This window comes from Heloderma suspectum, chromosome 1, assembly GCF_057233095.1.
Source record: "Heloderma suspectum isolate Gila_16-S chromosome 1, 16-S_ref, whole genome shotgun sequence".
Taxonomy (NCBI): domain Eukaryota; kingdom Metazoa; phylum Chordata; class Lepidosauria; order Squamata; family Helodermatidae; genus Heloderma; species Heloderma suspectum.
The window spans coordinates 155,288,258-155,315,233 of NC_139458.1; the positions used below are offsets into that span (position 1 = coordinate 155,288,258).

The 26,976-nt window shown below is 42.7% G+C and overlaps 1 protein-coding gene across 1 annotated transcript in view; it reads left to right on the forward strand.

Moving 5' to 3' along the window:
• Window positions 1–26,976, forward strand: part of KALRN (kalirin RhoGEF kinase) — an 816,446-nt gene that overhangs the window by 566,282 nt on the left and 223,188 nt on the right. Inside the window, exons 17-18 of the mRNA XM_084807552.1 lie at window positions 16,043–16,162; window positions 24,471–24,689. Coding sequence (XP_084663678.1) covers window positions 16,043–16,162; window positions 24,471–24,689 — 339 coding nt within the window. The remainder of the gene's footprint in view (window positions 1–16,042; window positions 16,163–24,470; window positions 24,690–26,976) is intronic.

Consider the following 26,976-nt stretch of genomic DNA (forward strand, 5'->3'; position numbering starts at 1 on the left):
TCTCTGATCAGGAGCACTGCAAAATTTCTTAAATCTCAAGCCTTATTTATTATTACTTAAGTCAATTTACATACCGCTAACTATATCCAACGATATCTCTAAGCGGTTTATAAAAATAGAGACTAAAATACATCATGATATAAAAATGTTTAAAAGTTTTAAATATTTAAAACCAAAGCTAAAAACACAATAATTAGTAAACAAACTGGGCAGCACAGTCATTCAGGGAGGCATAGGATGAAATGGGTCTTTATTTAACAGGTGCCTAAAACATGCCACAGTTGGCCCATCCCGAATACGAGGGGGACGACTTCCATAAGGTGGATGCTACCATGGAGAAGGCTTGCTTCTGGGTTTCCACCAGATGGCAATGTGCAGGCTGTGGTACAACCAGCAAGGCCTCCTTGCCACATACTGCACCAGCCATAGCTTTTGAACCAAGCACAAGTGTAATCCCACAGAAAGAGCATTACAGTAGTCTAAGTGTGAGGTTACCAATGCATGGACTTCAGTGGCCAGGTTATCCCTGTCTAGGAAAGGGCATAGTTGATATACCAATCGAAGCTGGTAATAGGCACTCCTCACCACAGAAGTCTCTTGGGCTTCTAATAACAAAAATGAATCCAGGAGTACCCCCAAACTGTATACCACTTCTTTCTGAGCAAGTACAACTTGTCTAGAACAGGCAAACTCCCCAGTTCCTGTACTCAGGGACTGCCCACCTGACAAGAGCCTCCGTCTTGTCAGGGTTCATTCTCAGTTAGTTGACTCTCATCCAACCCATCCAACCCATCACTGCATCTAGGCACTGGCTCAAAATATGCATAGTTTCTCCTGATTCAGGGAAACAGAGCTGTGTGTCATCAGCACACTGATGACATATTGCCCCAAACCTCCTAATGACCTCCCCCAGCAGCTTCATATAGATGTTAAATAGCATTGGGGACAAGATGGTGCCCTGTGGCACCCCACAGTTCAGCTGCCATGGGTCTGAGGCACAGTCATGCATTGCTACCTTCTGTAAGTAGGAGCAGAACAAGTGTAAAACAGTACTCCCAACTCACAGACACGATCCAAAAAAATACTGTTTTCAACAGTATCGAAACCTGCTGAGAGATCAAGCAGAATCAACTGAGTTTCACTGCCCCTGTGTTTCTCCCATAAGAGGTTATCCTTCAGGGCAACCAGAGCCAATTCTGTCCCAGAACCAGGCCTGAACCCAGACCGAAATGGGTCAAAATAGCCTTATGTCAAATGTCATACCTTTTCTGAACTTCAAACAGTAAGTCGGGGCTAGTTCTGCAAAACAAAAAATGGTAGGACCTAAGAGGACCTACTTTGCCTACCCTTGCTGCCAACTGGAGATGGTTTCAAAAACTGTTCTGATGCATCATGACTTTAACAATGAAGTTATTGGCAGAAAACAACAGATAGTAGGAGACAGAGAGAAAGTAAGAGACATTTACACCCTTGAAACAAACTGACAACCAGTAAAGATGTTTTAACATTGGCGTAATGTCATATGATCACTTGCTGAAAATTATGTCCTCACATTTGGAACTAACTGAAGCCTCCAGACTGTCTTTAAGTGCAGCCCCACAGAGCATATTACAGTAGTCATAAGACCCTAATGAAAATCAGTGGTGCTTGCTTGTAGCTATAACTTATTTTGAACCTTTACCCTTCTGATTTGGTTCTTACATTCGTTCGGGAACTCTATAAATGCATGATCTATTTTGTAACATTCTCTCCACATTTCCTTTTCATTTTAAGGGAATTATTGTTTTAATAGATGCTGAATGCGTCATGTTATTTCCCTAGTATGCTCCCACCATCTACCGACTTATGCCTTAGAATAACCTAAAGAGCAAAGTGTGCATGGATTTAGGAGTGAACTTTCAAACTACGTCAAGAGAGATGTTAACAGCTGTGCTTCATTAGAGTTTCTTTAACATTACTGGGGAGCCTTCCTTACTCGGACACTTTTCAGTAAGCCCATGGTGAGAACTAATTTTATTTGTTCAGCTGAATACTTTAAAAGTCAATTGATTATTAACCTGTAAATTATTGCAGCTACAGCTTTCCCTGGAAGAGCTGGGTTTAAATATATCAGTGCCCTATCATAAAGTGGCTGGGATTTGGCTTCCTGTGGGATGAGTCATAATCAAAATCACTTAGTGAAATTGGAATCTATATTGATTTTGGCTTGTTATTCACTTCCAGTCCAGATCCAAATGGGCTTCATTTTCACCTTAGAGCATCTGAGACGATGGATGGTCTTAAACTCATTACCCAATTGCCCTTTCTCTTAGGAGCAGAGGAAGAGTGAACTGCCACCAACCAATACCTGGTGCTAACTCAACTTCTGCTGATTCAGTTGAAAGTCTAGAGAGTTCTAGAATACCTACATATGGTTGCATTTTAACATAATGGCACTTAGAAAACCTGGAAATCATTTTTCTCTCCCCTATCTCATTTAGGAAAAGGTTCTGTTTTGAACTGTACACGCCACAGGTTTGAATGTCAAGGCTGTGAGTGAAAATTGGAACAACTGGAGACAAGGGAAGTGCAATATGTGCAGGGCCTTCCCAAACCTACTCTCTTTGTAGAATACATCATAGAATGGATGGATGGTTTATCACTCTTTTAGGTTAAGAGAAAGAGAGAGAGAGAAAATCTTGAGCATGTGTCTTTTACCACAGGTTTTCCAGTCCATTGGCAAAATAATGACAAGGTTTAGAATTTTTATAAGAGGTTATAAAAGACCTTATAACCTTGCAAGACATTAGTAAGTGGTGATCTTGAGTAATTCTTCTTAATACCATCTAGGTGTTTGGTTCTTCAAACACTCTCCTGCTAAGTGTAAGCCCCTGCTTGGATTGCTGCAACATATCTCCATTTTAACTACACCTACCTCTGCATGCTCTCAGATATTATACTGTTGGAGTTCTGATGGTGCTGCCCTTTAAGGCATCTTGGTGACTCTGTTTCTTAGTCTTTCATCTCCAAAGCAAGAGGAGCAAAGTCAGATACCACTGGTTGAAAGTATGTATACATGGCATCTCTTTTTGTCTCAGACCCAGTTTGAAGATTAGGTGTCCAATCTAGATGCAAAAACTCTTTCCATTGCATCTCGGTGGCTCCCTAAAGATGGCTCCATTGAACCAGTATAAAAGCAGAGGTCTGATACCTTAAAATGAAATATTAAAATACAACAGCAATTGAGGCAGTGTAGTGCTAAACATTAGAACAAAAATTAGACTCTTTTAACTTTTGGGTGGAAATTGCACAAATTTGCACTTGAGCTAATGTGCATTAGCGGAAGTGCACAACTGCAAATTAGCGCTAATGCACATGCACAAGTAGAACAAAAGTTTCATACATCCCTTAAATTTTTTTTTTTTAAAATCCAGTTCTGTCTGTGAGCGGACAATGGAATGAAAGATGCCTGACAATCTGTGGAACACAAGACCGAATGGATTTAACAAAATCCATACATCCCTACCAGGTTCGTAGGTTAGCAGTTCTCCCAAATCTATCACTGAGTTTGGATATCCAGATTTTGCCAGCAGCCAAGAGTGCCTTTAGCAACTATGCCCATTCCTAGAGGTGCCAGAATTGGCTATTGTAACACATACCTTGGTTACATCTCATTTGGGCTACATGGGGCTCTTTTTGAAGATTGTTTTGAAACTGGTTCAGAATGCTCAGCTGGTTCAGAATGTTGCAGCAGACTGTTGACAGGGACCAGATACAGGGAGCAAGTGGTCCCAGTTCATTTCCAGACACAATTTAAAGTGCTGGTTATGACCCACAAGGCCCTAAGCCCTAAACCATTTAGGACCAGGTTACAGTTAGAGTAATTACAGTTTCAGAGAATTTGCTTGTACTGAAATTGTTCAGTCTGGAGGGAATGGTTTGGTTCAGAGAGCATTCTACGACATTATTCTGGCCTTTTTTTTTAAGCAAAAAGGAAATTATTAGGTGCTTTTCAAGGGGTTTTCAGGCTCTACTTAAATCCTGAAGTATTTAATGTCTTCCAGAACTGATAAAATGTTCAATGTGAACAGAATGTCTGCTTAAGTGTTTTTACCTTTTCTTCGCTTATCTTTACACTTTGGTATAATAGCCATATCTATTATTAAATTGAAAGTGGGGATCAGAGAAATGTCTAGGGGCTGTATTAGCCCCTATGCATAGCTTCTTTTGTTAAAATGATGTTAACACACCATATCAGCCTGTGCCAATTGGCAAGCAAGTGTTGTAACATGGATACATATTATATATGTAAATAAATGCTGATCTCCAGCTACCTCCTAAGACCCAAGTTAATGGGGTTAATGTTTAAAAGGCTTTTCAGGTTATTGCTTTGTTATATTTATATAACAAGTATAATATGTAGTATATTCAAACAAGCACTAGATATGCAATTCAGTTAAAAACAAGAAAAACAGTAATTAGAAGTTATAACATTCTGGTGTTAAGTTGGAATGTTGCTATTTACATTTCTGCAGTTAATTCCCACAACCCCTCCACCATTTAGTATTCTAGGCCAATTTTTATACTAGGGAAATAATTGCTAACTCTGTGTGTCTAAGCCCAGGGCTGATTAGTGTCTGTCTTCATGCTAAAGATATAAAGCGGGTCCCTTTGCCTGAACTGTGTTTTTCAGAAAGGGAGTCTGAAGAACTGAGGCAAAGAGGTGACACTCATGGCTTCCTAGGCCATAGCAGCACTTGTAACTTTGACAGAAGATTATTAGAGGAGTTTGGGTTATTGTGCCTCATTACCTAGGCTGGAAATAAAACTGGAATGCCTGCACTATACTTCCACTCTTTATTATATTTATGCAATTAACATAATACATGGATTATTTGGGATTCATGGAGACTCCCAAAGAGAATGGAAAAAGGTAAATGAGAGATACTCAAAGCTGTAGGAAAGAGGTTAATCCCTACTCTTTTGCTTTTCAGCAGACCATTTAGATTACTCTAACACTTTCAAATTGTAGTAGCTTAAATTCTCTTTCCTATGATAATGATCAGCACAATTACTGTTATCCTTGAATCCTATAGAGAAATTTCACTGACAAAGAGCTTTGCAAAATAGAATATGTATTTCCAAGAAGATGTAAAGAATAATTACTGACTCCAGAATATGTGGATGAGTAACTGATAATTTCTTTATCCTCCCATAACACCATTCCATACAGCTAAGGTCACCAACCAAACAGAATTTTACCGATGTACACAGAATTTTATCCTTTTTATCTGTTACCGCAACAGGGAGATGGAAAAGAAGAAAAAATAAAAATGGTCTGCTACACTGTGCTGCATTTTACAGATTAACTGTTGTTGTTGTTGTTTATTCGGTCACTCACTTCCAACTCTTCGTGACTTCATGGACCAGCCCACGCCAGAGCTTCCTGTCGGCCGTCGCCACCCCCAGCTCCCCCAAGGTCGAGTCCATCACCTCCAGAATATCATCCATCCACCTTGCCCTTGGTCGGACCCTCTTCCTTTTGCCTTCCACTTTCCCTAGCATCAGCATCTTCTCCAGGGTATCCTGTCTTCTCATTGGTACTTCAGTTTTGCCTTTAATATCCTTCCCTCAAGTGAGCAGTCTGGCTTTATTTCCTGGAGTATGGACTGGTTTGATCTTCTTGCAGTCCAAGGCACTCTCACAATTTTCCTCCAGCACCACAGTTCAAAAGCATCTATCTTCCTTTGCTCATCCTTCCTCATGGTCCAGCTCTCGCAGCCATAGGTTACTACAGGGAATACCATTGCTTTAACGATGCGGACCTTTGTTGTCAGTGTGATGTCTCTGCTCTTAACTATTTGATCAAGATTTGTCATTGCTCTCCTCCCAAGAAGTAAATGTCTTCTGATTTCCTGGCTGCAGTCAGCATCTGCAGTAATCTTTGCACCTAGAAAGACAAAGTCTGTCACTGCCTCCATGTTTTCTCCCTCTATTTGCCAGTTATCAATCAAGCTGGTTGCTATAATCTTGGTTTTTTTGAGGTTTAACTGCAACCCAGCTTTTGCACTTTCTTCTTTCACCTTCGTCATGAGGTTCCTCAGCTCCTCCTCGCTTTCAGCCATCATAGTGGTATCATCTGCATATCGGAGATTGTTAATGTTTCTTCCAGAGATTTTAACTCCAGCCTTGGCTTCATCAAGCCCAGCACGTCGCATGATGTGTTCTGCGTACAGGTTGAATAGGTAGGGTGAGAGTATACAACCTTGCCGTACTCCTTTCCCAATCTTAAACCAGTCCTTTGTTCCGTGGTCTGTTCTTACTGTGGCTACTTGGTTGTTATACAGATTCCTCAGGAGGTAGACAAGATGACTTGGTATCCCCATCCCACCAAGAACTTGCCACAGTTTGTTATGATGCACACAGTCAAAGGCTTTAGAATAGTCAATAAAACAGAAATAGATGTTTTTCTGAAACTCCCTGGCTTTCTCCATTATCCAGCGGACATTGGCAATTTGGTCTCTAGTTCCTTTGCCTTTTCTAAACCCAGCTTGTACATCTGGCAATTCTCGTTCCATGAATTGCTGGAGTCTACCTTGCAAGATCTTGAGCATTACCTTACTGGCATGTGAAATCAGTGCCACTGTTCGATAGTTTGAACATTCTTTGGTGCTTCCCTTTTTTGGTATGGGGATATAAGTTGATCTTTTCCAATCTGCTGGCCATTCTTGTGTTTTCCAAATTTGCTGGCATATGGCATGCATCACCTTGACAGCATCATCTTGCAAGAGTTTAAACAATTCAGCTGGGATACCGTCATCTCCTGCTGCCTTGTTATTAGCAATGCTTCTTAAGGCCCATTCAACCTCACTCTTCAGGATGTCTGGCTCTAGCTCACTGACCACACCATCAAATCTATCCCCGATATTATTATCCTTCCTATACAGATCTTCCGTATATTCTTGCCACCTTTTCTTGATCTCTTCTGCTTCTGTTAGGTCCTTGCCATATTTGATTTTGATCATACCCATTTTTGCCTGGAATTTACCTCCGACCTTTCTAATTTTCTGGAAGAGGTCTCTTGTCCTTCCTATTATCTTCTTCTGCTTCCGCGCATTGCTTGTTTAAAAATAATTCCTTATCTCTTCTGGCTAACCTCCGAATTTTGCATTTAATTGGGCATATCTCCCCCTATCACTGTTGCCTTTTGCTTTCCTTCTTTCTTGGGCTGCTTCCAGTGTCTCAGCAGACACCCATCTTGCAAAATTCTATCAGCCTATGTCCTGCTTCATTTTGTTCTCCCAGACCATGCCTACCTGTAATTCCAGGTGTCGTTTGACTACCCACCTTAGTATTCCAGTCTCCTGTAATGAAAATAACATCTCTTTTTGGCATACTATCCAATAGGTGCTGCAAATCCTCATAGAACTGATCTACTTCTGCTTCTTCAGCATCTGTGGTTGGGGCGTATATTTGGATGACTGTGATGTTAAATGGCTTACCCTGAATTCGAATTGAGATCATTCTAACATTTTTTGGATTGTATCCAAGCACTGCTTTAGTCACTTTATTATTAATTATGAAGGCTACTCCATTTCTTCTGTGGTCCTCTTGTCCACAGTAGTAGATCTGGTGGTCATTTGATGTGAAGTGGCCCATTCCAGTCCATTTCAGTTCACTGACACCCAAAATGTCTATATTTAATCTTGACATCTCCCCAGTAACCACATCCAATTTGCCCTGGCTCATAGATCTTACATTCCAGGTTCCTATGGTGTGTTGATCTTTAGAACATCGGATTCGTCGTTCACCACCAGCACCATTGGCTGCTAGCCGTCCTTTCGGCTTTGAGCTAGCTGCATCATCACATCTGGGGCTAGTTGAACTTATCCTCTGTTGCTCCCCAGTAGCATTTTGACCATCTTCTGACCTGGGAGTCCCATCTTCCGATGGTATACCGACATATCTCTGGTTGTACTGATCCATTTAGTTTTCATGGCAAGAATACTGGGGTGGGTTGCCGTTTCCTTCCCCAGGGATCGTATTTAGTCTGACCGCTCTGCCATGACCTTCCCGTCTTGGGTGTCCCTTCACAGTTTAGGTCATGACGTCATTGAGGTGCTCAAGCTGCAGCACCACGACAAGGTAATGATCTCCTTTGCTGAAGACAGATTAACTACACTGTAGTTAATCACAACCTTGATGCAGTTTTTGTTTTATAGAATAAAGTTTGTGTGGGGGGGGAGGGGGGATTTTGAGCAGGGAATTGGATGGAGTGCAGTTCAAAATGTATGTTTCCCCACATTTTGAACCAAAGAAGGGAACTACTAGACTCCCTGTGGACTGCTTTCATTTTTCCTGAAGATTTCTCTTCCATAAGTGTCGGAAGAGTCCTGTCAGCTTTTTCGATTCCAACAGAAAGAGAAGCAAGACTGCATGTCCACATACCAGATGTTCCACCTTGTAGACATATGTTAGGGTTCCTACTCCCAGGAGTAAGGACTTTTATTAAGGTACATTGGTGGATGATGAGTGAAATGGAGGAATTCAGACAAAGGAGACAGCTGCTAGCTAAAATGTTGAATGGAAGCTATTGAATTTCAAAACCTTGTAGATAATGAGCAAGATTTGATCATGCATTAAAAATAGGTTGTATCTGTTCATGAAATGGGTCCAGTAGTTTTCCACAAAGACAAAAAATAAGTCTAGTATTTAAAAATAATGGCCATTTTAGAAGGGGTACCAGACATTGGTAGGAGAAACTACAATATGACTCTCCAGTTGCATTTTTTAAAACAAAAATCTCCCCTGTCTAATTCACTTCCTTTTTTAGTCCTCCTCACCTTGCATAGGTGGATCTCCCTGCACAAACGATACTTCCTATAATTAGTTAGCTAGTACAATGCTTATTAGCTGTTTATTTTGGACTCTCACAAATCCAAACCCATGTGCTTGTAGGAATCAGTTTAGTGACTTTATAAAAAGAGGCACACTTTTTAAAGAAGCTGTCAGTGTAAACAAATAAATTCAGACTGTGGGCAGATGATATAACACTGCTGGTCTACATCCGGACCCTTATGCTCTGGGTCTTATCACTTATCACAGGCTACATTTAGTGACTTCAGATTGATTTGCAAAGCTGGCCCTGACTTGTAAGACTGAAGGCTACCTGAGATAATGTATTGTAATCCTTTTCACAGAGTTATTACACTTCTTGTCTGTTTAAGTCAGTAACAAGCCAGACAGAAGCTGGTGATGCCAAAAAGTTATTGATCACCAAGGAGCTGGCAATTAGACACAGTATTTCATATGCTTGTATTGATTAGTCATGCTAACCAAGCTCTCAGAGTAATGCAACAGCATTGCTGTTGGTTAATCTTCCTTTGTTCTTAGACAAGCCAACCTCAGAGAATGGGATTGGAGAAGTTACATTAAAAAGTTCCTGTTTGACATGGCAGTCAAGCAGTGAGATTCAGACCCCAACCATCTATTGCCCAGTTGATGATACATATTCCCCAGAAGTTTTGGTGTGTCTGATTACCTTCTGCCATTTTTCAGTTCCCTACATATATTATATCACCTATAATAAGGAAGTGAAACCTGAAGTTACTTATTATCATTTTACACGTTTCCGTGGTCAGCGTACCTATGAGTAGTTTCACACAGCTTGGCAAGTTCCTGTTAATAGTTATTTTGGAAACATTACATGCATTAAGGATGGAATCCCGTACTGAGATTGTTTTTGTCCAGCTTTTGGTTGGCATAATTGGTTGGCAAGATGAAGAGACATTCAGTCCCCATGAAAATATAATGGAAGAAAAACACTTTGCTTAGCTTCCCCTTTTATTTCAGGTAGTTTTCAGTCAAGACTGACATTGTGACAAAGTACTTGTATTCCCATGTTCTTATCCATTTTTCTATGGTACTCTTCAGAGATCCCTTTATTTTAGCAGTAGATTTTCTATGATGATGCTTTCACTCAGTGATTTCAGAATGATAGCTCAGAATGCAATTAACACAGTCATTTGGACCATAGAAAAGAGACCAAAAGTAGTTCTACACTGTGGCAAGTTCATGTTGTTTTCCACAAATTGGCTGGAGGACCTGATTTAGAAAGAATGGTTAAAATGTTGTGGTGATACACATTCTATAAGTAGTTACTGCAAGGCAGAAAGAAATATGGTAAAGATACATGGCAGATATTTGGGAAAGTTCATGTCCATGAAACAAAGTGATGGCAGAAACTGTTCTAATTCTGTATGTCTGCCTAATCTATTTCCTTCCAGAAACCCTCTCTCACTTCCTTCAAATCCCTCCTCAAACCATTACTTCTGCATATAACACCTTTGTTTAACCTGCTTCTGGTCTTAATTTCATCTGCAACAAAGTCCCAGTTCATATATTCAATATTTTCCCAAGACGAACAATTTTGTCACTGTAGTGATGTGTGGAAGTAGCATGTGAGCTGGAAAGCCCATACCAATGGTGAATTCCACAGAGACGACACTTTCAGAATTCTCCCTCTCCGCACATAATCCCTACACTTTTTAGGAAGAAAATTATGTGAGCAGGGCTTCCAGGTATGAAGCATCCAGCTCCCACATTACGTCCCTCATGTAGTTATATCTTGCCTTGAACCTCTCCAATTTTATTTCTTATCCACTGTCAAATTTTAGATTGTAATCTTTGGGGGATTGCTACTGTCTTGTTTTGCTCATGCTATAACACTCTCTTTACACAAATGGTTCCTTATAAATAACAAATGATCATAATTTACCTCCAGGTTGCTTTCAGCACCACAGGATAAACTTCATCCAATTGTGCCTAGGGGAAAAAAGTCAGGGCTCTTTAAAATTCTCAGGTGTATCAACATCCTCGGATAGCAATTTAAGTGGTAAAGTATCTGCTGAAAAATTCCAGTATCACCTTAGATTACGATTAGCCATCATGGTCGTTCATTTGAGGTGCAGAGTTTCAGTCCTAGATATTGTATAGTTTGGGTTGGTAACATATGCAGTATTAGTCTACTGTTTCAATATCCTAGTTGTTGTATGAAAGTCCTATTGCTTTTTCTCAGAATCTCTGATGTACTTCTTATGGCAATAGTATCATGCAGTGTGATGAAATGGAGAATAAAGCTAACTGTATTGCTGAACTAAGTAGAATGTTATCTCATTTAATTTTATTTCTTACAAATTAGGGTCAGCCAAATGCATGGACAACTTACTTCTTTTTGTTTCCACCTAATGACAACTAATTTCTTTACCCTGAAGGGTGGCAAATTGCTGTGATGAAAGTGATATGTGATGTACCAAGGGCAAGGGGAAGGGATTTCTTTAAGATACTTTAATGAATCACAGTTGGGACGGAGGTGGGGATTGGAAGGGGGCTGCTAGTGAGACTCTTGAACCAAAACTATTGGATTTCAAAGCCCTGTAGATCATGAATAATATTTGATTATTCATTAAATATAGGCTGTTTCTGTTTGTGAAATTGATTCATCAGTTTCTATGAAAGGAAGGAAGGAAGACCTGGCATTTTAGAAATAAACATTATTTCCAATTACCACACACAATAATTCCAGGAGGTGCCAGAAAATATTCTAGAACTGCTAATATCCGACAAGGGAACTTACATTCAGAAATAATTTCCATTTGAAGCCATTAAATAACAGATGACATATGGCAAGTGAGCTACTTATGGTGCTGGAGGCTCTGTTATGTGACCCACAGGCTCTTATTAAAATCTTAGGAATCTCAGTTTCAATTAAAATAATAAAGTAAGTTTCTAGTCCTCAGAGGTACAAAGATATGTTTCAAGATGTAATGGCAAAATGCTTAACAGGTGGCATCAAGGAAGAAAGTAAAAAGGTATCATTCGCTGATTTTCAACTCTCAGGAGTTCTGCATCCACATAATGGACAGGTTCGCAAGTCATGCAAAACTATCCTGCGAATAAGCAATGGTGGGTTGGTTATTCGAAGAACAGCCTACGGTATGCCTGACAGATGATTGGGCTTGTTCTCCCCCTCCTCCTCCCTCATTCCTCCAGCTGGCTCTGTCACATATTCCAGGTACCTTTGTGGCCGAACCTGTCTTGTCTCTTTGTCCTGGCCCCCTCCTTGCTCCGATCGCTACCCCTATTTGATACCCAACTTAAAAAAAAAAAAAATGTTTCCGTGGGAGTACACAAATTGGGTCATTTTGTATGTTTGTTTGTTTGTTTCCTGTTCCTTCGCAGTTGCAAAGTTAACTACTCTGAAAAGGAGCTGCAAAAGGGGGGAAGCCAATATCTCCCCTTTCTGGACTTACTGGAAACTCAGGGAAGTGTTGAATGGCAGGAGGTCACTGACATTGCCAAGAGGGAAAAATCCCTCAGCCTTTTTGGTGCACCTACCTGTCTCACTTCCCTTTAACAGCTGAAACATATAAGGAAATTGACAAGGCAAGGCTACGCATATCAGACTGGTGAAAGTGCCCTCCTGAGCACTTGTGAAGGAATGGGGGAAATTAAAAAAAAAAACAAAAAACGGCCCCATATGCATACTCCTGAAGCCCTAAAAAATTTAAAGAACAGGTGGCAAACAAGTGATGGTCCCTCCAAAGTGCTCTTTGGGCATTAGTGGAGGGGCAGTGACTGGCAAGGGAGGCTGGAGGCAGCACTGGTGAGATTGTGAAGAGTGGCACAGGCTTTTTTGCCACTCTTGCCAAGCAGCTCTGTAGCCGATCCTGGCAACCCATGATAAAATTGCTCTCCCGCATTTGGAAGACATGTCAACCCACCATGACTATGAACAACCCTACACCAAGCCATGGGTTCTCAGGGTGGTTTGCTTGCAAAAATTAAGCCACACTGTAGATAATATGCCAGGCTCAGATGATATGACAACCCACCATGGCTGGTTTCCCATGGTGGGTTGTTGTGTTATGCAAACCAGTCACGAACATTTTCCAGGAACCAAATTGTGTTTTAAACACATTTAAAAGTAAAAAATTAAGCACAGAAAATAGAGCAGGAGTATAGTTTAAAATATAAAAAGCAAAACTAACCCAGGAGAGATATTGATTCTTTTGCATACATTATACTGTAGTAGAAGTTCCTGATTATCAGTTCTTGCTAGTTTTGTCCATCTCCCTATGTTCAACCTGTGTATGTGTGTTGTGATGCACAGATATTGGCAAGAGATTTGATTCTCCTCAAGGAGGAACATTCATTTTGAGGTAAATTGTGAATTTCTGTGGTTTATTCCCACCTCAGCCCACCCCTAAATTCCATCTTTTTGCTTGTTACTAACCAGTAAAAGAAGGGGAAGAATGGGATCTCACTTATTTCCATTTGCTCCTTGAGTGAACATCTTCAAAGTCAGTTGCCTTAGCATATATAATCCAGAATATTAATTAAGAAAGCAATCTTCTGGCTCCCAGATGGCATCTGGGGAGCCATAGGATGCGGCAGATCACCTTCTCTGTAGCCACAGACAGAGCTACTACCATGGAAGAGATCTTCCCCCAGATGCCATGGAAAGCTCCATGGCGCTTCCTCTTCCAAGATCATTGTTGATGGGGAAGGGGGTAGGGCAGGAAGGGGAGAGGAGAGGATGTGGATTTGCTCAATCCACAAGCTCCTCCATTCCTGTCCCCAGGAAGGTAGGAGAGCTAAATGAGCCGCTGAGCCCATCTAGCTCAAAATATGTTCAGGGAGGAATGGGAGCGGGGAAAGAGTCTGTCATTCCTCTTGTGCTACTGGACAAGGCTTAGGATAGATGGAGGTCTCCGAGATCTGTCAAACATCAATCCTGTTGGATTGCACTCTAAAAATCATCCATGCCCTGTTGCTACCACTGCATGCCAGAGTAGCACTAATTCATAATAGTGAGTGACTGTGGAAAAAAAATATGTATTTTCATTGGGTTTGATCCAGACTAAGGTGGTTTCATGTAATTCCTATTGAAATCAGTGGGACTTATCTTAGTCATGATGAACTTATCAGATGGCTTTCAATGACAGTGCAACTAACATAGTCTGGATTCAGCCCACTGTCTTCCTCAACAGAGCAACAATTAGTGCTGAAAATCCCTATATCAGAAGCCTGTATGTGTCGTCAGGTGCTGCAGCAGAAGTGCCAGGCATGGCACATGCAGCAAGGGTTTATGGCACTGTGGACAGGTGCAGGAGGTCCAATGGGCCTGGCTATGGTATAGGCTTTCTGTGGTGCTGTCCTATTCCCATTCCTGCCTCCCTGGGAAACCTGACTTGCCCAAAACCTTGACAAAGATGTGATCCATAGTAGAACCCTGTAACCCAGGACTTGCCATGCCCAGTGATGCTAAGCACTTGCCACAGCAGAAGCAGAACAGAACAGAACACAAGCCTAGGTGGGGATTGTTTTTGTACTCTATTCAGCACTAGAATGATACTGTCAAATATTTTTGAATGGGCTTATGACACTTATTTTGAACATTCCACCTTTCATCAGTTTTGAACCCACTGTTCAATACCATGATTCTCAAGGCAGGAAACAACAAAAGTGCAATATACAATTCAAAAACATCAGGCAAACCAGCAAAGAAAATAAGCAGAGAACTATACAGCAGCCAGTAAAAATAATAATTCAGTAAATGCAAACCCTCGTCAATTCTAAAAAGCCTTTCCCAAAAGATAAGCCTTAACAGCCCTTCTGAGACTGCCAGGTTCTTGACAGAAAGCTAATTCCGTTATTTGGGAGCAACTAGCCCATTCTGCAGCGGCCACCAGCCTGGTGGACAATGGAACTATCCATGGGGGGGGGGAGGGGGTTGTGCTAGATATCAAAGAGTGAAGAGTTACATATGCCACTCTTCTGATGCTGTTTCAAACTCTCTTTCAACATATGGCCTAGTCTTAGAAGATGTTATGTTAATTATATGGTGAAGAACAGCATATGTGTTAAATAACCAGGTGTTTTATTTGTGCCAGACATTCATTCATTTATTAAACATATTTATAAGCCATGTTTAAGGATAAAAACCCTTCCAGGGCAGTTTTGAATAATCAATATAAAACACAAATAACAATAAACTTCAAGCAAAACAAACATTAATAAGAACCAGTAATAATGATTTTAAAAATATCCAGCCCAGTTAAATGCTAAAATCAAATACATAATTGCAGCTAAAACCATCTGCAGCCCAATCAAATGCGTTAATGAAAATGCCATGGAATCAAATGAGTCTTCAAGGCTCCTCTGAAAGCCTGCAGAGATGAAGCCTGGTATATCCCAGATGGCAACGCACTCCACAAATATGGGTCACTGCTGAAAAAGCCTTCTCCCCCTGTGCCCACCAAGTGAATTGTTTTCCCAAGAGAGCATGTGAGTAGCGCTTCAGCTGCAGATATGAAAGTGTGGTTGGGTCCTTCAGGTAACCTGGACCTTCAAATGACAAAAACAGCACTTGCAATTGGGCTTTGAAATGTACCAGCAACCACTATATCTGGTGCAGTATAGGTGTTACACAATCCAATTGCCTAGCCCCCACCAGTGATTGGGTTTCCGCATTCTACACCAGCTGAAGTTTCCAAACTGTCTTTAAAGGCATCCCATGTAGCGGGCATTACAGTAGCCCAGCCTGGACATCACTAGTTCATGGATAACAAAGGCAAGGTAAGATCTCCCCAAATTGGGCTACAGCTGGTGTACTAGCCTAAGCTGGTAAAAAGCACTTCTGGTCATCATTAAGTGGGGAAGCCACCTGAGCTTCCCTACTTAGTGCATAGTAAAGAACTTCCAGACTCCACACTTGGTCCTCCATCGAGAGTACTTAATTGTCCTGCCCACACCACCTCCAACTTGTCTGGTTTAATTCTCAGCTTGTTCACCGTCATGCCTCATCCACTGTCACTCTCAGGCGCTGAATCAAAAGTTCCACATCCTCTGTGGGAGAAGAAGATGGAAACAAGAGGTAGAGCTGAGTATTATACACACTAATGACACTTCAGCACAAACCTCCGGATGAGTTCCCCCAGCAGTTTCATGCAGATGTTAAATAGTTATATTTCAAGATGTCTTTTTTCTTCCTTTCTGCCAGGTCCTTGGCTGGATCCGGAATGGAGAATCAATGCTCAATGCCAGCCTTGTCAATGCAAGCTCCCTGTCAGAAGCTGAACAGCTCCAGAGAGAGCATGAGCAGTTCCAGCTGGCCATAGAGGTAACAGTATGTTTCCCTACAGAAACATAAACTGATTGGGCAGAAACTGAATGGTGATCAAAGGGAAGGGAAACAAAAACACCAGAAAAGCAAGTTGCTACTTACAGTAGGAGGAGGCTAGGATTGGAAGAAAGCATTTCCTATCTATCTACAGCTAATGGCTGTTGCTAGATAAGAAGATGTTAATATCCATGAAAACACTGCTCATTCTCCATGCTGCCCTTTTAATACCTTGCAAATGCAAAAAACAACAACAAAATACTCCTGGAAATCAAGGTAAAGATTGGAGCACTTGATTTCTTTCAGGTCTTTTCAAGGCTTCAGTAGCGCTTCTGAGTACTCTGCATTGTTTTTATATTTTGATAAGCAATACTACTGCTAGAAGCCTTTGCTGTTCTTACAGACTTGGTTTCGCTAGTTGATGATGAATAGGTAGAGGGGACTTTTAAAAAAAAGCCTGTAAAAGCAGTGACTTGATTTGTTGCAACTGAGTGAAAGATAAAAGATTAAAATAGGAACTGGCTGTGAAATAAATTATGTGAGGCAAAAAAAATGTGCAGTGAAGATGGATTAAGTCACGCCTTCTTCTCAGGCATCACGTGTGAGCTCCATGCACAGCTGGATTGCCCTCTATGTTCTTTTTCTAGTTCCCAGTTCGTGCTTTTATAGAAAACAGGTTACTTTTTCAAAGAGATTGCAGAAATCAGTCATGTTTACTTTCTCCATACCTTGGGCAGTTTTCTGAAATGATGTGGGAATTAAATAATTACTCAAAATAGGGAGGAGCTCTTGAGCTGAGCAATAACAGATCTGTTCTGCTTTCTAGCCACAAATGGAGGCATTCAAGATGAGGCTGGACAGCTGCCTGTTGGGGATTCCTGCATTGAGCAGGGGGTTGGACTCGAGGGTCTTGCATCCCAGAGTGCAGGACACAGAATCATGGGCTCAAGTTGCAGGAAGCCAGATTCCAGCTGAACATCAGGAAAAACTTCCTGACTGTTAGAGCAATACAACAATGGAACCAATTACCTAGGGAGGTGGTGGGCTGTCCCACACTGGAGGCATTCAAGACGAGGCTGGACCGCCATCTGTCGGGGATGCTGTGACTTGGATTCCTGCATTAAGCAGGGGGTTGGACTCAAGGGTCTTGTAGGCCCCTTCCAACCCTACTATGCTATGATTCTATGATTCTATGTATGTTCTATCCTTCATACAAGAAATTCAGAGTGCCATCCATTTTATCCTCCACAACCCTATGAAATGAGTTAAGAAGGAGAGAAGTTGGGGTGGGGGACAGATTTGAATTTAGGTCTCTCTGTTTTAGGTCCAGTGTTCTAGTAGCATTACAGTTTCTCAGTACTGTTTCTCCCATGTGCCTATATCATGATCAATCAGAAGTGGTGTAACTTTTAACATTTAACAAGCATCATTCCTCACCTGGCAGGAATGTCTCATAATGTTTGGCCTGCAAGTGCTGCCTTCTGGACCACAGTCTAAGTGCAAATTCTACACACGCCCTATTTAAATGAAGGATAGTGTTCATTTCAGTGACGTTTAAGCCGGAATTCTTCCCACTGAATCATACTTCTGGTTTTCGAGGCTTAAAGACTGGAAGAACCTGTCAAAGGCAGTGTGTATTCTGCTCTGTTAGTCACCTGGAAGCAATTGCCATTCATTCGTAATGTTTATATCACGCCTTTCCTTCGAGGAGTTCAAGGCAGCATACATGGTTCTTCCCCTCCACGTTTTATTCTCACAACAAACCTGTGAGGAGCTCCATTTCTGGCAGAAAGGCAGGAAAATAGATGGATGGATACAATGGATGGATGGATGGATGGATGGATGGATAGATAGATAGATAGATAGATAGATAGATGATAGATAGATAGATAGATAGATAGATAGATAGATAGATAATAGGGTGAGAGATAGCGGTCCAAGATCACCCAGTGCACTTCATGGCTGAATGGGAATTTAAACATGGGTCTGTCTAGTTCTGTGCAGATACTCCACTACACCACATGGCTCTCACCAGGGCCCAATCTACACAGCTGATTTAGTGCAGAGCGAGAGCACATCAGGGTCGTTCATGACAGATGATGTTGTTGCCAATCCACAGCAACCCCGCAGTTTCCCTATGGAAAAGGCACATTTTTGGAAAGTCCTTTTAGTGCGTCTTTTTTCCTTAAACACAGCCCTCATGCGTCTCCACTGCAGCATGCCCCATCCCCCCACATGAAATCCTGGGTGTCCCTATTTCTGTGACCTGGCTGTGGCTTGGCAGTGACCTGGTCAAGGGGTGGGGCCACCCCTTTCCCCCCTCCCTCTTTTTCCCCATTTGCAGTAGGGCTGCTTTCACATTCACATTATATAGCCTCTTTTTCCCATTCACAGTATCGAAGTATTGAAACAGCATTGTTTCAAGCACTCACAATAGTGCAGTAACTGCTTTCCCCATTCACCGTATGTAGCCTGTTTTTCCCATTCATAAGAGTGCAGTAGCACTGTTTCAGGCATTCACAATAGCACGGTAGCTGCTTTACTCATTCACAGTTTGCAGCCTGTTTTTCCCATTCACAACAGTGCAGTATCTTTTAATCTTTCACAATATCCCAATGGTGGATGAGAGGGGCGAGGTGTAGGGTAAACTACTGAGGCTTAACTCAGCACTTCCAGTAAACTTCCTTGAGCAGGGGAGCATGGACAGGGGCCGGGAACAAGCCTCTCTTATTCACTGAGCAGCACCTACAGGGTTGATGATATTCATTTCTACTCTACCCACCCAACACTGAAGTGCTGTGTGAACCATGAAAGCAGGGTTTTAGGTATTGTATATGCTGTTTTTCTTGCTTTGTGTGCCCCTGACAGATCAAAGAGATTTCATTAAAGTCCAGATATAACTAGAAAGCGCTTCTCATTCTGTTTCCATGTGAATGGAGCCCAGGTCAGGATTAGAATTACAAAGTTAGCCTAAATACTTGTTTAAGGGAATAACAGCTTGTTTAACATCATAAGAGATATGCTCTTTTCGGGTTCAAACCCGAAATCACTTCCCCTGGATGAGGTAACCTTGAAACACTTTAACTGCCTTTAGTTTAAAGTTTGGTGCTTGTCCCACCGGTATCTGCTTATGAATGGAGTTTGGGATACTAGAATTTCTAATTCACCTTAGTGGTTGTAATGTTGTTGTTGTTCAGTCGTTCAGTCGTGTCCGACTCTTCGTGACCCCATGGACACGACTGAACGACTCTTCGTGACCCCAGCACGCCAGGCCTTCCTGTCCTGCGCTCTCTCCCAGAGCATGCTCAAGTCCATCAACAGAATGCTGACTCTTCTTATGTTCTTAAGTGCAAACAAAACACAACAAAACAAACACAGTTTTAGTGTCATAGTGGTTGTAATGATATGACACTAAAACTGTTTTTGTTTTGTTGTATTTTGTTTGCACTTAAGAACACAAGAAGAGCCATGCTGGATCAGACTAAGGGTCCATCTAGTCCAGCATTCTGTTCACACAGTGGCCAACCAGCTGTCAACCGGGAACCCACAAGCAGGACATGAGTGAATCAGCACCTTCCCACCCATGTTCCCCAGTAACTGATGCACATAGGCATACTGCCTCTGGTACTGGATGTAGCACATAGCCATCAGGACTAGTAGCTGTTCATAGCCTTCTCCTCCATGAATTCGTCTAATGCCCCTTTGAAGCCATCCAAATTGGTGGCCATGACTATGTCTTGCGGTAGCGAATTCCACAGTTTAACTATGCACTGTATGAAGAAGTACTTTATTTATTTATTTATTTATTTATTATTAAATTTATTAATCACCCATCTGGCTGGTCACCCAGCCACTCTGGGCGATGTACAACATACAATAAAAACAGTTTAAAACAATACAATTCTACAATAAAAACATTTTCTAAAATACCCTAACCCACCCCAAATGCCTGCCTGAACAACAACGTTTTTAATGCATGACGGAAGCTCATTAAAGAGGGGGCATGACGGAGTTCCCTAGGGTGGGAGTTCCACAGAGTGGGGGCCACCACAGAAAAGGCCCTCTCCCTCGTCCCCACCAGTCTAGCTGTCCTGGCTGATGGGACAGAGAGAAGGCCATCCGAGGCTGATCTTGTTAAGCGGCCTGTCTGGTGCTGCTGGAGGCGCTCCTTAAGATAGCCTGGGCTGGAACCATATAGGGTTTTAAAGGTCAAAACCAACACCTTGAATTTGGCCCGGAAAACAACTGGTAACCAGTGCAACTCCTTCAGCACTGGAGTGATGTGATCTCGCCGGCGGCTGCCTTTAATCAGGCGAGCCGCCGCGTTCTGTACCAGCTGCAGTTTCCGAACCGTCTTCAAGGGTAACCCCACGTAGAGCGCATTACAGTAGTCTAAACGAGAGGAGACCAGGGCATGTACTACCGATGGGAGCAGATGGTCGGGAAGGAAGGGGCGCAGCCACCGTATCAGATGGAGTTGATACAGCGCTGTCCGGCTCACAGCTGATACCTGAGCCTCCATGGACAGCTGGGAGTCCAAAATGACCCCCAGGCTGCGGACCTGGTCTTTCAAGGGTAGCCATACCCCATTCAACACCAGGTCAACATCCCCCAGCCTCCTCTTGTCTCCCACGAAAAGTACCTCGGTCTTGTCAGTGTTCAGCTTCAGCCTATTCCTCCCCATCCAGCCACTCACCATCTCCAGACATTTGGACAGGGATTCTACGGCCAACCTTGGTGAAGATTTGAACGAGAGGTAGAGCTGCGTGTCATCCGCATATTGATGACACTGCACCCCAAACCTCCTGATGATAGCCCCCAGCAGCTTTACATAGATGTTAAATAGCATCGGGGAGAGGATGGAACCCTGTGGCACCCCACAAGTAACTGGCCACGGGTCCGAAACCTCCTCTCCCAGTGCTACCCTCTGGTACCTGCCGGAGAGGAAGGACCGGAACCACCGCAATACGGTGTCCCCAATGCCCAACCCCTCCAGGCGGTCCAGGAGGATACCGTGGTCAACGGTATCGAAAGCTGCTGAGAGGTCGAGGAGAACAAGGAAGGAGCATTCACCCCTATCCAGAGCCCTCCTCATATCATCTACCAAGGCGACCAAGGCCGTTTCTGTCCCATGCCCAAGCCTGAAGCCCGACTGAAATGGGTCTAGATAATCAGTTTCTTCCAAGTGTGCCTTGAACTGCACCGCCACCACCCGCTCAATCACCTTGCCCAAAAATGGCAGATTTGAGACTGGGCGAAAGTTGTTCAAAACTTGAGGATCCAAGGAGGGCTTCTTTAAGAGCGGTCTTATCACTGCCTCCTTGAGGGCTGATGGCATCACTCCCTCCTCAAGGGAGGTGTTCACCACCGCCTTGATCCCCTCACCCAGTCTCTCTCTGCAGCTCATAATGAGCCAAGATGGGCAAGGATCAAGTAAGCAGGTGGTCGGCCATACCGATGAAAGCATCTTGTCCACTTCATCAGGAGGAAGAAGCTGGAACCGATCCCACAAAACCGGTTTGCCACAGGCCGCCTCTTGCTCACTAACTGTATCCACAGCGTGCAGAGTAACACACCGAATCTGATCAATTTTATCTGCAAAATGCCTTGCCAAGGCCTCACAGGAGGCCTTAGAATGCTCCAGTGGTTCCGGAGCCACAGGACCGACCAGGCTCCGGACCACTTGGAACAGCCTCCTGGGGCAGCACTCTGCAGACGCGATGGAGGCAGCATAATATTCCTTTTTTGCTGCCTTCACCGCCACGTGATAGGCTGAAGATACAGCTCTAGCCCGTGTCTGATCGTCTTTGGAGCGAGACTTCCGCCACCGGCGCTCTAGCCGTCTCACCTCCTGTTTCAGAGCTCGTAACCGCAGATTGAACCATGGTGCAGTCCGAGCCCTGTTCAGGGGGAGAGGGCGTTTCGGAGCCACCTGATCTAATGCCCCAGTGATTGCGGCATTCCAGCCACCCACCAGGGTCTCGACCGAGTGGCCGTTGGCATGCCCCAGAGAATCCCCAGGCGCGTTCAGGAATCCAAAGATTAAAAAAAAAAAAAAATCTTTCTTTTATCTGTCCTGAATCTCCCACCAATCAGCCTCAGGGGATGACTCTGGGTTGTAGTATTATGAGAGAAGGAGAAAAATGTCTCCCTATCCACATTCTCCACATCATACATAATTTTGTACACTTCTTTCATGTCTCCCCTTACTCACCTTTTTTCCAAGCTGAACAATCCCAGCTACTGTAACCTTCCCTCATAGGGATGCTCTAGCCCCTTGATCATTTTAGTTTCCCTTCTCTGCACTTTTTCCAGCTCTACAATGCCTTTTTTTTTAGGTGCAGTGATCAGAACTGTTCACAGTATTCTCAGTGTGGTCGCACCATAGATTTGTATAAAGGCAGTATGATATTGGCAGTTTTATTTTCAATTCCCTTCCTACTTAAGCCTAACATGGAATTTGCCTTTTTTACAGCAGCTGCACACTGGGCTGACATTTTCATCAGGCTGTCCACCATAATCCCCAGATCTCTTTCTTGGTCGGTCACCACCAGCTCAGATCCCATCAAATTTTACTTGAAGTTGGGATTTTTTGCCCCAACTTGCATCATTTTACACATCATTTTACACATCATTTTACACATCATTTTACACACATTGAACCACATTTGCCATTTGGATGCCGATTCTCCCAGTTTGGAGAGATCCTTTTGGAGCTCTTCACAATCCCTTTTTGTTTTGACCACCCTAAATAATTTGGTGTCATCAGCAAACCTGTCCACTTCACTGCTCACTCCTAACTCCAGATCATTTATGAATAAATTGAAAAGCATTGTTCCTAATACAGATCCTGGTGGGACCCAACTATTTATATCCCTCCATTGGGAGAATTTTCCATTTATTTCTACTCTCTGCCTTCTGTTCTTTAACTAGTTCCTGATCCATAGGAGGATCTCTCCTCTTCTTCCATGACTGCTAAGTTTGCTCTGGAGTCTTTGGTGAGGGAATTTATCAAAAGCCTTCTGAGAGAGAGAGAGAGAGAGAGAGAGAGAGAGAGAGAGAGATGCAATGTAAAGTTAAAGTATACATTGGCGAGAATGTACATCTAATTTACAAATGGCTCTCTTCAGCTTTCTGTTCCATATTAACAGCATTCACATACACACACCAATAGCCAAAGGAAGGTTCAAATCTTCTATTAGTGTCACCTATGAAAATACCCTAAATACAAAACCAGGAAATGGTGGGTATTCCCTATCAAATAATTCAGAATAAAAGAGCATTATCCTGGTTTATATGCCCATTGTTAATATGCTTAGAACTTTCCATAACAGATATTTTAATATATAGTAAGTATTGAGCAGAGGTATTGATTCTTCTTAGTGAGCAACTAACTACACTCTACATTAGCCTGTCATATTGGCAAGCCCTGAAGGAAAGTGGAGGAGGTTCTGTATCATTCAGCTACATCTTGGCTGCATCAACCGCACACTTCTGTGGAGCAAGGCACATAATTCCTGTTAGCACAGCTTGCTGCACTTCAGAGATGCTTGTACTTGGTATTAACTAAGAGCCTCACAGTGAGACGTGGGTTCTTACGCTGCCAACGGCAGAGAAAAAAGTTTGTACAGAGAAGGGAATACCAGATTAAATGTTGATGGTGCTTAAAATCTCAGCATGTGACTGGTATCTGCAAAAGCACGAATGGGAAGTGTTGTACTGGGTTTTCTTTTTAACAATTGTCCACATCCAGCAACTGTTTTTGGAGGAGGGGTGTTACTACTTTAAGTATGCTGCACTGTTCATCAGTGTGTGGAAAGAAGCACTCATCTCAAGCTGACTTTTAGGATTCGGGGTTACATTATTACATGTGGATATACTGAAGTGAACAGAACCTATATTGTTGTGGATGAGCCATACGCTCTCAGTTCCCCTTCTTAAAATTGGCCCGAAAGTGTTCTACCTCTCAGGGCTGTTGGGAGAAAAAAACAAAATTTTTAAAGCAGGGAGTGCATTAAAATTGCTATGGAAATTGTTAATGTCAGCATTCCCTTTGCTTATATGCCACCTTGGATATTTTATAGAAAGGTGGGATATAAATCTTGATGATAAATAAATAATACACATAAATATGACTGTATGAATCTACAAAATATAAATGAATCTGAAGAGGATCTGTCAGTTATGGAACTCACTCTAAAGAAATGTTTCATTCTCTCACATTTTCATGCTCACAACTCCTGTTACCTCCTTATACCATTTGCCTGGCACATCTGTACAAATCTCTCTTTCCTCCCCTCATACACAGTCCCTCTTTCATGCCACTTCCTTGCAGAAGACTCACCAGAGTGCTCTCCAGGTGCAGCAGAAGGCAGAGGTATTGCTGCAGGCTGGGCACTATGATGCTGACGCCATCAGGGAATGTGCAGAAAAGGTGGCATTGCACTGGCAGCAACTCATGCTGAAGATGGAGGACAGGCTGAAGCTGGTTAATGCATCCGTAGCTTTTTATAAAACCTCGGAGCAGGTGAGCTGAATGATACCTTGTCCATGCAATGACATTGATTTTATTTAGCTTTTATTTAGAAGAGCTACAGCAGTAAAGACTCACTGAAGCCTTTTTTCAACCACTGTACTGAGCACAAAGGGTTTATCCGTGCAACACATTAACATGATGAAAGGTTGGTTAAAGGATGAATTGTGAGTTTTTAGTCTGTGGCAAAATGGATGTCTAGATGGTCCATAACTCCAGCTGAGTTGCAAACTGGGAAGTGGCATGAAAGGGGGCCACCCATGCAATGAACTTATCACCAGTACACTCTGGGAAATCCCAGCAGCTGGTTGGTGAGGGCTGGAAGAATTACCTTTTGATTCATTATGTGATGATGCTTTGTTGTTCAGTCATTCAGTCGTGTCTGACTCTTCGTGACCCCATGGACCATAGCACGCCAGGCCTTCCTGTCCTGCGCTCTCTCCCGGAGTGTGCTCAAGTTCATATTCATTGCATCGGTGATGCCATATAGCCATCTCATCCTCTGCCATCCCTTTGTCCTTTTGCCTTCAGTCTTTCCCAGCATCATGGTGTTTTCCAGAGAGTTTTCTCTTCGCATTAGGTGGCCAAAATATTTGAGCTTCAGCTTCAGTATCTGACCTTCCAATGAGCAGTCAGGGTTGATTTCCTTTAGGATTGACTGATTTGACTTCCTTGCAGTCCAGGGGACTCGTAAGAGCCTTCTCCAGCACCACAGTTCGAAAGCATCAATTCTTCAGCGCTCAACCTTCCTTATAGTCCAGCTCTCACAGCCATACATTACTACTGGGAAAACCATAGCTTTGATTAGACGGACCTTTGTTGGCAAGGTGATGTCTCTGCTTCTTACTATGCTGTCTAGGTTTGCCATAGCTTTCCTCCCAAGGAGCAAGCGTCTTTTAATTTCATGGCTACAGTCACCATCTGTGGTGATCTTGGAGCCCAAGAAAGTAAAATCTGTCACTGCTTCCATTTCTTCCCCTTCTATATGCCAGGAAGTGATGGAGCCCGTTGCCATGATCTTCGTTTTGTTAATGTTGAGTTTCAAACCAGCTTTTGCACTCTCCTCTTTCACCCTCAACAAGAGGCTCTTGAGATCCTCTTCGCTTTCTGCCATTAGGGTGGTATCATCTGCATATCGGAGGTTGCTGATCATTCTCCCGGCAATCTTAATTCCGACCTGTGATTCATCCAACCCGGCGTTTCTCATGATGTACTCTGCATATAAGTTAAATAAGCAGGGTGACAATATGCAGCCTTGTCGTACTCCTTTCCCAATTTTGAACCACTTGGTTGTTCCATGTCTGGTTCTTATTGTTGCTTCTTGTCCCTTGTACAGGTTTCTCAGGAGACAGGTAAGGTGGTCTGGTACTCCCATCACTTTAAGAATTTGCCACAGTTTGTTGTGATCCACACAATCAAAGGCTTTAGTGTAGTCAATGAAGCAGAAATAGACATTTTTCTGGAATTCTCTTGCTTTCTCCATGATCCAGCGAATGTTGGCGATTTGATCTCTAGTTCCTCTGCCTCTTCGGAACCCAGCTTGTACTTCCGGTAGTTCTCGGTTCGCATACTGCTGAAGCCTAGCTTGTAGGATTTTGAGCATCACCTTGCTGGCATGTGAAATTAGCGCAGTTGTGCGGTACTTTGAACACTCCTTGGCATTGCCCTTCTTTGGAATTGGAATGTAAACTGACCTTTTCCAGTCTTGCAGCCATTGTTGAGTGTTCCAAATTTGTTGGCATATTGAGTGCAGCACTTTAACAGCATCATCTTTTAGGATTTTAAGTAGCTCAGCTGGAAGACTGTCATCTCCGCTAGCTTTGTTGTTACTAATGCTTCCTAAGGCCCACTTGACTTCACTCTCGAGGATGTCCGGCTCAAGTTCAGTGACCGCACTATCATGGCTATCAGGGACATTCAGATCTTTCCTGTATAGTTCTTCTGTGTATTCTTGCCACCTCTTCTTAATCTCCTCTGCTTCTGTTAGGTCCCTGCCTTCTTTGTCCTTTATCATGCCCGTCTTTGCACAAAACGTTCCCTTGAGATCTCCAATTTCCTTGAAGAGATCTCTAGTCTTTCCCATTCTATTGTTTTCCTCCATTTCTTTGCATTGTTCATTTAAGAAGGCCTTCTTGTCTCTCCTTGCTATTCTCTGGAACTCTGCATTCAGTTGGATATATCTTCCCCTTTCTCCCTTGCTTTTCGCTTCCCTTCTTTCCTCAGCTACTTGTAAAGCCTCATTAGACAGCCACTTAGCTTTCTTGCATATCTTTTTCTTTGG